This window comes from Telopea speciosissima, chromosome 3 (assembly GCF_018873765.1).
Source record: "Telopea speciosissima isolate NSW1024214 ecotype Mountain lineage chromosome 3, Tspe_v1, whole genome shotgun sequence".
Classification (NCBI taxonomy): Eukaryota; Viridiplantae; Streptophyta; class Magnoliopsida; order Proteales; family Proteaceae; genus Telopea; species Telopea speciosissima.
Window position 1 is genome coordinate 15,610,090 of NC_057918.1, and position 10,984 is coordinate 15,621,073.

Consider the following 10,984-nt stretch of genomic DNA (forward strand, 5'->3'; position numbering starts at 1 on the left):
TCCATATGGCAATTCAAAAGGGTGTTATAATTTGATTGAATAGACTCTGAAATTTGACATATGATTAATTTAGATCATTATGACAATAACAATCACTTAATCCGCTCCTGCTTGAAGAGCAGACGCTAGGGGAGGTCAGTGGATAGACTCCTGTCACATGTGTGACTTTGTGTATACAATGCTTGTGTTTGCATTTGTTAAAAGAAAATAATAAAAATAAAAAAAGACAAATATAAATTAGAAAAAAAAAATTTGTTTGAGGATTTCAATATGTTTAACCATGAGAGAGACAATTCACCTAACAAAAAAAGAGAGGGATAACTGAGATTTATTCCACATAAGTTAAGTTTGAGAATTTGGATGTCTGTATTACCTATTGGTAGGGGTGTCAATTTCAGGCCAGATCGAGCCCGTCTGGTTAAAAAGTCTGGCCCGACATGTTTATAATCGGTTGTTCCCAGTGTAGGGTCCTAGTTTGTTGGGCCCCCAATTGGACTGATCGACTATACGCCTGACCTAGCGTGCCCGGTTAAAGCCTGACCCTTTAATATTGTTTGAAATTCTCATTTTTTATTTTTCTCTCCAATGCCCATAAATTAAGTGGTGGTAAAACATAATAGAAGGTTAAAATCCTGTGGATTAAGAAATTATCTTTTCATGAGGAGTAAAAGCCAACTAAATCCTTTATATATAAATTTTTTAAGTATTATGAGTATGCCTATTGATGTCCTACACTCCGACCAAACCACCAAACCAGAAATACAAAATTTAGATTCACAAATCTAAAAGATTATCCAACGGTAAGCAGTGAGGGCGTGAGGAGTCCACTTAAAACCCACGAGAGAATTAATGGCAACCATTTTTTATTTTTCTCTCCAGCCCACTTTAGAGACCAATTTTAGGGCTGCACCATTTAAAACCCGTTTAAAGAGTATAGAGTTAAATAGACCCATAACCCGGTTAAGACCCGATTCTAGTACCTGAATATGACCCGAGTCCGGCTGAATTAGCTAAACAGGCGATCACGATGTAGGGCTTGAAATTGGTTAAGCCCAGTTAGGACCAACCGAGACCGACCAGTTGACACCCGTATTGGGCCTCTCCACCTAACAACTTGTGTTTCAACCCCAAAAACATAGCAACTTACGTTTTTGGGTTTGACACTAGCACTGGTAATCTGTTGCGTTATACGGATACAGGGTTTGCCATGGTGGTTGGTACTTCTCCCTTAGGAAAGTGCTTCAGAGACGGCGTCTAAGTCACAAAAGTATTAGTATCTTCCCTGCTTTCCAAGTGGCTTCATGCCAGACCCAAACTTGTTGGACAGGGAAACCCTAAATCCCATATTGATATGTCAAGTTTTAACTAAATAAAGTTTGGGGGTGACAAATATAGCATAGAAAAATAGGACTACAAAGAGAAGGCTAGACAAGAGGGTGTATAGAAATACATGAAAGGGTATGCCAATAAGGGAGGTATATGATTAAATTTGAATCTAAAAATTGAGCCATAAACAATCCAGACCATTCAAGGTCATAATTGTCACCCTTCCATGTGGCACAAACAAGGTGGCTATCAAGAGATTCCTCTCCATTGAGGGATTTCCTCAACAGCCCACCAAACAGATGATGATAACAGTTATATGACCCCAGTTTCTAAATCCAAGATCTTATTTCACCATCACTATTTTCACTATGGTTTCACTTTCAAGTCACTTGTTAAGGCAAACCCTAGACATGCTTGGCTCCACTTTTCAGGCAATAACCATCCTCCATTGAATCAGATCAAATCTATTATCCAAGTTCATTCTAATGGAAGAAATGAACAAAATCAGTTTCCTCAGATATCATAGTATACATCAACTTATTACAAAATAGCTTACAATAGAACAATTCACTTTCTTACACTCCATACAGACACTACTGAAATTTAGACAACAGAAACTCCCTTAGAGAAAACTAGGGCTAACACTGAACCCACAGTTCCAAAGGTTGCTACACAAAGTATTACCAATAGAACAACATGCCTGATCCCACAAGGCCACAATGAAGTGAACTTCAGTCATACGTGCATGAATCCTGTTTGAACTTAATGGGTTTGGTCTTACTCGAATCAATGACGACGGGGCAAGAGATGTGCCTTCGGTGCTTTGTCTTCACCAGCTTTCCTACTACATACCCTCGTGATCGGATTTCAAACTCCAACCTCAATGGAACTTTACCATTACTGTCGGAGACTGCTAAGCTTGCCCCTGCTCCATACAGAGGAACCTTACTTCCTTCCAATGTCACAGATACTATGCGGTGGCTCTTTCTAGGTTGATAATACTTCTTTAACTACAACCATAAAATCGTGAAGAAATTCTTCAACTGTCATTGAAACTTGAAACTATGCTTACACGAAATAACAGATGTAGATTATTAGAGTTTGTAGGCAACCATGACACGATATAGTCACAGGGTGACTCCTAGTCAAACACATACTTATTAGCTGCAAGGATCCATGTATCTTATAAATAAAAAAAATCCATGTCGCCGACCCCATTTAGTTGGAAAAAGGCTGAGTTATTGTTATACTTATCAGCTGTAGCTTTTAAGAACATCAAACTCAATCAAGCAACCATCTGTGGTTCTCAAGATCGTTTGGATTAGTTTCTTACTCTTAAGTTGTTATCGATACCAGCTGATTGACCACTTATGATGCTTAGTTCAAAGTTAAGGTAACTAGGCCGAAGCACTCTGATTCCAAATAGGAATTTTTAGTCAAAACTGGAGAAAACTGTCTAATTGAATCATCTATGGTCTCCTGTTAACAGATTGCTGAGACCAATCCATAGCTGAATTGGAAACAACTCATGAGGCAGTTTGATCCAGTCCAGTTTCAGTCCAGCTCCTGAGTGGAACCTGAGCTTTCTATCATGTGTGTCTCATCTCAATAATTCATAGCAACCAAAAATGGTGGACATGATCGAAATTCTCACCTGGCCAGTTGCAACTGTCATCTCTGAATAGATGAGATCCACAGGGCTAGAACTAACATGAATGCCAAAAAATGTAGCAGGATTGTATACACTCATCTTCAAGGAACAATTCACCGTCAGCATCTTAGTCGGGACACCAGTCATGTCTGATCCCTCCCCAAAATAGAAATTACTTACTGCTAGGCTCTGCAAAGACAGCACCCTCCTTCAGAAATCAATATATCACAGAAAAAAGACAATTTGAGCAAAATAGATAAATCTTTAGTTTCACAAAAGGAAAGGAAAGAAAAGAAAGAAAGATAAAAGGATAATAAATCATCTCTAGAATGGGCTTCTTTATCTAATTCCAGTTTTGAATATACAGTGCATTAATGTATCACCCAAAGCAAAAATAGGGCATCCACTGCCCTTGATAATCTTGCTTCTTCTGAATGTAGAAACAAACTGGAAAAGCAGCACATAGATGCTTTCCAACTGTGCATAAAAAAAAACAGAGCAGGAGAAGCAGGCAGAGCATCCATTTGCAATTCAAGGAATGTGATACATCTAAGTCATAGTTCAAAGATTTAAGACCCAACAGTGGGCTCAATTTAGCTATCCCAATATACAAGTTCCAGCTCCAATTCAAATTTCATGGAAAAAGGAACCATGTAAAGATGATATCATAAAATAACAATTGTTCTCATATATTTGGCTAAACAAACTTTGGTGCTGAAAGACCAATCTTCAGCTCCAGTCTCTGTATCTGAACATATGCGAATCCTTGTAATTTTAAAATTCATCTGAGAGAGTAACAGAACTAAATAATAACCGGAGGCTCTGAAACCAATGATAAGAAGGTAACTGCAGTAGGTAACCAATCATACAGCAGGAAACTTAAAATTACAGACTGGAGGAAAAGGACATTCTCCTGACCACAGGGGACAAAGAACTATTATATCTGTTGATAGAAAAAGACAAGAACAATATTTAAGCAATAAAGGCCAAATTTGAAGAAAATATATTACTAGAAATTCGAGCAAATAAGTAACTTCCAAAGAATAAACAGCAGAATAGGGTATTAGGTATAAGTTGAAAGAATCCACCCATTTGCCTACCTCTATATTCAATTCACAAAAATAACTAAACAAATAACCCTCATCATAGGTTACTGGCTCTGTTTGTTCTTCTGCTCTGTTTCATGAGCTTTCATTAGACCAAATTGGTTGGGGAAAAAAAAGCTTCAAATTTTAACCTCCTATTCTCCTAATTTATTCAATTTTTAAAATCTTATTGTGAAAGATAAAACTGAAGAAAAGGATAAATAAACAAAAAATTTGTTGACAAAATCGGCCAACCAACAGTAAACAATGCATTAAAAACGCGTTCCCCTTAGTTTTCCGTGATGAAAACTTCACTAAAAAGCCAAGCAGGCTAGGTAGCAATTTAGCTAATTGAAGCTCTGTGTATGGATGAAACACAACCCCATGGGTTTGTGATACCTTGTTGCAGATATCTTACTAGAATTGACAGCATCTTCCCATTTATCTACCTAACAACAAATTCTCTAGTTCACTGAAATAGGGCAACTCCTTAATAGTCCAAAGAGTGAGGAATTCCCGCACTCGACCAATGGAATGTGTCCTCCGGAAATAGAGAGAAACACCTCCCACACACAAACACACAACCCAGAAACTCATACCTTTGCGACAATCTCTGCTCTGTAAGGCCGGCTTGCACCCCAGATGATTAGGGAAAACACTGTAAAAAGCATAACGAAGCCTAAGAGAGCAATCAATGCCTGGCAACGCCGAGAGTATCCTCCATATAGATCATCGTAAGACCCCTCTTCTTGGATCACATTGCACTCAGGCCAACCCTTATCGTTTCTTTTCCGGTTAGCCTTCCGTCCCGAAGAAGACCTAAATGTCCCAGAGAATCGACTCGCAGAAGAAGCCCTAGAGTGGCGTCCATAAGATGGATGGGAGGGCGACTCCATTGGACTGTTGTACACGGGAGTCGCCTGCATCGACGAGGATTTGTCCCCATCATGAGAATCCCGCGAAGGGCTCTGTACATAGTAAACTGGCCTTGAAGGCGAAGAAGGGGCTAAACTTGTAACATCTGAATCAGACTTGGCATGCATCATCTTTGAAACGTAATCGTAAAGCTCCAGAGAGAAGCACTGATTTACATTCAAGGAATACAGATACCTTCAACCCACCATTGTCGGTACTTCCATTAGGCAAATCTTTATTTTATTGCTCGCTTTTTTCAACTAACCCCAGAAAAAGAAATGAAAGAGCTAGTACTGAGAACCCGAAGAGTCAGCACAGAGTACAATCAAATTGCAGAAACAAGAGCATAAAACTATAAGGCCTAACGAATATTCCTGGAAATATTACGAACCGAAAGTAAGAATGACAGCCTGTAACCACTTTCCAGATAGAGATAAGAAAGATGAACACGAGAGGACACTTCAATGGCTGTATTCTCTGCAAATTCTTAGCGCATAGAGATAAGTAAAGCGTTAAAATCCTTCAACACAGAAAGACGAGATTTTTGTACTCCAAGAAGAGAAGAAAAACAGAAAGATAGCAATTACTCCACGAAGCTTGGCAGTTTCTTGAAGAAAGAAAACAAATAATAAGCTCTAAACAAATTAGTGGTAGTAGTTCTGGGTTCTGACGCCAAACTCAGATCCAGATGCAAGGAAAAAAGGGAAAACTGTAGCAGTCTAAGTGAACACTGAAACCCAGGAAGAAACTAGGGAGAAAGAAAAAGCTGGAATCGATTCTCGATATCTTCACCAAAAGATATAAGAATTGGGAATTTTGAGAGCTCGATGAACAGTGCAGTGGATCTGAATTTCGAGGAATCGTTCCTAGGACCGCTCCCCTGTCTCTCTCTCTCTCACGAACTGAAACTGTGCATGGAAACAGAACGAGTGGGTTTTGTTACTCTGAAGGAGGAGACCCGAAAAGGACGAAATCCCACTTGATAATATGAAGAGAGAAAGAAACAAGCGTAGGTTCGGGTCCGAGCCTTCTTCCCGAAGCTATCAAAGTCGTAGGCTAGGAAACCAGTGTCGGCAGCTAATACTAATTGAGTTTTTTGCAACTTAATTAGTATTTAGGAAATTTTTAGGTGAGGTGATTAATATGTCGCTCGTGCGGTATGAATCCATCTCACAGTTCTAACTGCTACTAGAAAGGTCTGCGCCGGTCAAAATTCTCACTTGTTGACTTAATCACGACCACATGGTCATGAATCATGATCTTGTGATCAATCCCTTGGTGGGACCACCAACTAAACATTATTACAAGTACAAGCAACCCCAAGGGGCATCGCAATTGGCAAGGGACGAAGCTAAAGGTCCTGAGTTCGACTCCATCTCCCCTTGGGGCCACTCGTCTGAGAAGAAACTCCCTGGTGAACATGGGGGCTCTAGTATCTCCCAATTCGTATGTGTTGCAGGGGTCATGCACGAGTCCTGGGGGAATTAATCGGCCTAAGGCCAGACACCTCCAGTTAGGGTTGCAACAGGATCGGGCTTTATATAATATATTACATAATAAAATGTGGGTGACGTTTAAAGTTTTATAATATAATAAAAAAATATTACAAGTACAAGCTTTGAGCAAAGCTCGTAGAAAGTTTTCCGAACTCGGATCCTCTCCAGATCCGACAAATAGATCGCTTGGGCACACACCTCAAGATCCTCCAACTGTTGGATGCGCATTGGAGAGGATTTTTTTCCTAGTTTTCCACCGCCTGCCCAATGTCGATGTAGACATAATCTCTTTCATCCAAGGTGATTTAATGATACTATGGGACTTCTCATAATTAATTTTTTATAAAGAGAATACTACCTGGGCAGGTGCTTTACGTTGCCTCTGTACTTAAACACATGAGTGGGTGAAATGACCACCGCGTCTCTAGGAAATTCCACCTTTCTTGAGAACTTTAGGACCTTAGTTAAATTGTTAACTCAAATTGATCACAAAATCGAAACCAATAAAAACCATTTAATCGAAACCATTTATTAATTGGTTTTGTTTTAGGATGTCGGAACCGTTTAAGAATCAGTTCAGTTTTGGTTTCTACCCTTATACACTTTGAACTGAATAGAAACCAAACTAATTAACCGAATCGATTAACACTCTTAGTTAGAAATAACCTCATATTGGGAACTTTGTGACTTTAGATAACTTCATATTGTAGTTGGGTGCACTGTTTCAAAAATCAGAATCGGATTGGTCAAATTGGCCATGACTGATCACGAATCCAAATGTTCTGGCCATGACTGATCACGAATCCAAATATTCTAAAGTAGTTGATTCTAAGGTTTTGGGATTTGATTGCTAGGTTTTCAGATCTAAGGAGCCGATTCTTGGGTTTTTTTTACCAATTCCACTTTGATCGATCAGAATCAATAGGAATCAGTTCAACTCCCGATTTCGAGTTTAAAATACTTGGTTGGGTCTCTCGACTCTCTCCACCTAACATCTCATGTTTTTGGATTGTATGTCATAAGGATGCATCTTATTGTAATCAAAGTGGGTAACTAAAAAGTTAGGAAGAGAAAAGTTTATTGTGGGGGGAGTATTCCACCCACGCTCAAACACGGTAGGGGGCAAAATAACCTCCCCGCCCCCCATGATGCTTTCGCATGAGTTGTTATTGGCCCCCGCACACATGTAGGGGCCACGCTCTCCCACAGAGAATTCTTACCCAAAAAATTATTACCTTCTTTTGATTACTCACTCTCATTCTCAGAAGTTCTTTAAGTAAAGAAAACCCAATATTAAAAAAAATGGAAGAGTTTTCTTTGAGCACGCAAGGTACTCTATACCCTCTCACATTAATTCTTTTATCATTATTTTTCGTTTTTTAAAAAATTAATAAAATAATTCAATGTGAGGAGCGCAATGTAGACTTAAGCTCTGAGTGCCTTTTCCCTGAATAAAAATATAGTTTTCAGTCTTTTTTTTTTTTTTTTTTTGGGGGGGGTGGGGATGGGGAAGGGAGAGGAGGGAGTAAAAATTTTCATAGCCATTTGAGAGTGACTGATATTATAGGCGAAAGTTTTCTGAATTCACGGTGCAGAAGAAGTACATCAATGGCCGTAAATTTCTGCTCCTACTTGCAAATGATCAATAATATCCTCCACTTGTGCACGATACCTTCTCTGCACCATTTGAGCCCCTTTTTCTCTCTTGATCGTGGGCATGTGAAAACTCAATCCTACATTATATTATGGACTGAGTTTCCTTTTCACACTCACGATTAAGGGAGAATCTCTTGACCAAGGGTTTTAGGTGGTGCGTAAAAGTATTGCACAATAGTATTGATATTATCAATCATTCGTAAATAAAGAGGTAGACATTTATGACCATTGATGGCTATACTTTTTTTGTACTAGAAAACTTCTTCTTTATATTATTCTCAGAAGTTGAATCATTTTTTTGCACAGAATACACATTTGAAATGACAATATTTCACCTCGATCATGTTGAAGGTTACTTCTTATTTCAACAACTTTTGTTATACCAAGAATTTCCACCCAAAAAAAGAAAGGGAGACCTCTCATATAAACATTGTTTATTCATTTATTCAAGAATAAAGAAAAAAAAAAAATTAAACAATAAAGATGTTAGCCTTAGGCTTAGAGAGCATTTTTTCAAAAATTAAAAATAAAAAGATAAATTACACATCATCCCCTGGTTTTCAAACGAAACTCAGATCACCCCCTGGTTTAGACCCCAATATGATAAATTAGTCTCTACTATTAGTTTTATGCTATTAAGTGGTGATGTCAGCCAATTAAAAAAATTTAAATCCCTAAACTACCCTTGACAATGTTGAAGATGAAGGAAGGGTAGTATTATAAATTTAATTCTAATGTTTAGTACAAGGGTAAAATAGTCATTTCACACCAATAACTAACTGCAGACTAACACTGTTACTGTAGAGGGGTGATTTGAATTTTTTCAAAAATCAAGGAATGATCTGAGTTTCATTTGAAAACCTAAGAATGAGATGTAATTTATGCAACATAAAAATTAACAAGAATTAGAACATGGCACATTTTATTATTTTGTACAACGCACTAGTTTTGTTTTTCATAAATCACCAAAAAAAACCTCAACTGTCCCAAGTCCCAACGGTGGCACCCAGTACGAATTTTATGATGAAATGAATGACTCTTTCCGTTTCTGCTTGCTTAATTCGTCCGTAGATTAGTGGTGGGCCTTAGGCTCAGCCATTTTACTTCCATTTTACTTAAGAGACGATTGAGGTCTCAAGTCCCAAGTCCCAAGTCCCAAGTCCCAACTGCCTTTGAGGGATCCGCTTACGATGTTTATAAATTATAATTGAGAAAAAGACCTCAGTCCGGGAGTGTGGCTTACGTCAGCATTTCCATGAGTCTAGTTTTCTCTTCTCCATATGAAAAAACATCTTTACCTCCTTGTTTTAAGAAGGAGAGAGAAAGACACATGGGAGTACTGACGTAGGCCACACTCCCATACAGAAAACTGCTTCCCATTATAATTATAGGGCGGAAGTTCTTTGTACAGCAGTGCAGGTTGAGCCCAGACACATGGTCTACCCATTCAAGGGGCAGGGTGATCATTTTGCCCACCCTCATGTGTCTGGGTGCAGCCTACGCTGCTGCACAGAGAACATTTGGCCATAATTATATGGGAGGGGGATTGCAGGGTCAATGAGAGCATGCGTAGGGGTATTCGAGAAGGTAAGATTTTTTATTTCATGGGGGTGGGGAGGTCATTTTGCCATTCCTGTGTCTAGGCATAGACGCCACACAGTCTCGTAGTCTTTTTTTAATCTCTAATTATAATTTTTTTTTTTTAAAATTAGGTATAATTTAGGGAAAAAGAATGCTATGTTATTGTTGTCGTTTATTTCTCACATATTTTTATTATTATTTTCTTTTACTTGTTTTTGAAAAATATAGATCCAATATGGATGATATCTTTTTCAGAACACCTATTATTTTGTAGCATGCAAATTCCTCACCACTTATTCATTTTTATTTTATTTTATCTCATGAATAAGTCAAGGATCCTCTCCATCTCTCCTCTAGGGAAAGATGACAAACAGGATATATTCCTCTTGGAACCAAAAATTCCAAGAGGATCAATATTCTGCCATGTGATGGACAAATATTATTCTTCGAATTCTCTGAGATCAAAGTCCAATTACTCGTCAGATCAGATTTTTTTTAACAAGTTTCCTTCACCATGGGTGAATATAGATCTCTTAATCCGTGAGATTTGTTTTCTCAACCTAAAAAGGAATATATATATATATATATATATATATTGAATCTTTCTTTGTATATTAGCGGAGGGAATAAAGGTTATATTTACTATTTCAAGAGTCCAATCATAGCATCAAATCACCTTATACAAAGAGATGGCGACTAAAAAACCTTCTCCTAAGCCTCGTTTGTTTGACTGGTACAAATGGGTAAGAAAGGAAAAATTATTATTATAAAAAAAAAAAAAAAAAAAATCATAGGTCCCACATGTATAGTGAAATAATAAAATAAAGGATGGAGTGGAATAATAAAATAATAATAGGAAAAAGAATGTTGTCTAATTGTGCCTGGATATAGGAGCACACAAAATTATTGTCCTGCCCCCATGAAATCAAAAATTCCATCCAAGTTGATACCTTTGTGCGTGCTCTTATTGGCTCTCGTGCTAATATAGGGGCAACATGACCAAGCATTGATCTCTCGCCTAATAATAATATAATCTATTCCTCACTTTTTTCATAAAATCCTACCAAATTTGGTAGGACTTTGAAAAAGGGCAGGGTTGGATAATTCACTAGTCACATAAGCAGACAAAGCATTTAATGTACTTCAGTATAAAATGCATGTTGTCTGTTACTTGACCCCACTCCATGCAAACAAACAACTTTTGGTTCTTGAAATTTAATAGAAAATCTTCAAAGTATCCCACCTCACTTTTTTCCCATCAAACAAACATGGTC

The 10,984-nt window shown here is 38.0% G+C and overlaps 1 protein-coding gene across 1 annotated transcript; it reads right to left on the bottom strand.

Moving 5' to 3' along the window:
- Positions 1 to 1,834: 1,834 nt before the first annotated feature.
- On the bottom strand, positions 1,835 to 5,243 carry LOC122653673. Its single transcript, XM_043847602.1, has 3 exons — positions 4,662 to 5,243; positions 2,981 to 3,166; positions 1,835 to 2,336 (listed from the first exon to the last, which is right to left on the bottom strand). The coding sequence occupies exons 1-3, from the start codon at positions 5,106 to 5,108 to the stop codon at positions 2,058 to 2,060; spliced, it is 912 nt and encodes a 303-aa protein (XP_043703537.1). The 5' UTR covers positions 5,109 to 5,243; the 3' UTR covers positions 1,835 to 2,057.
- Between the last annotated feature and the right edge of the window lie 5,741 nt (positions 5,244 to 10,984).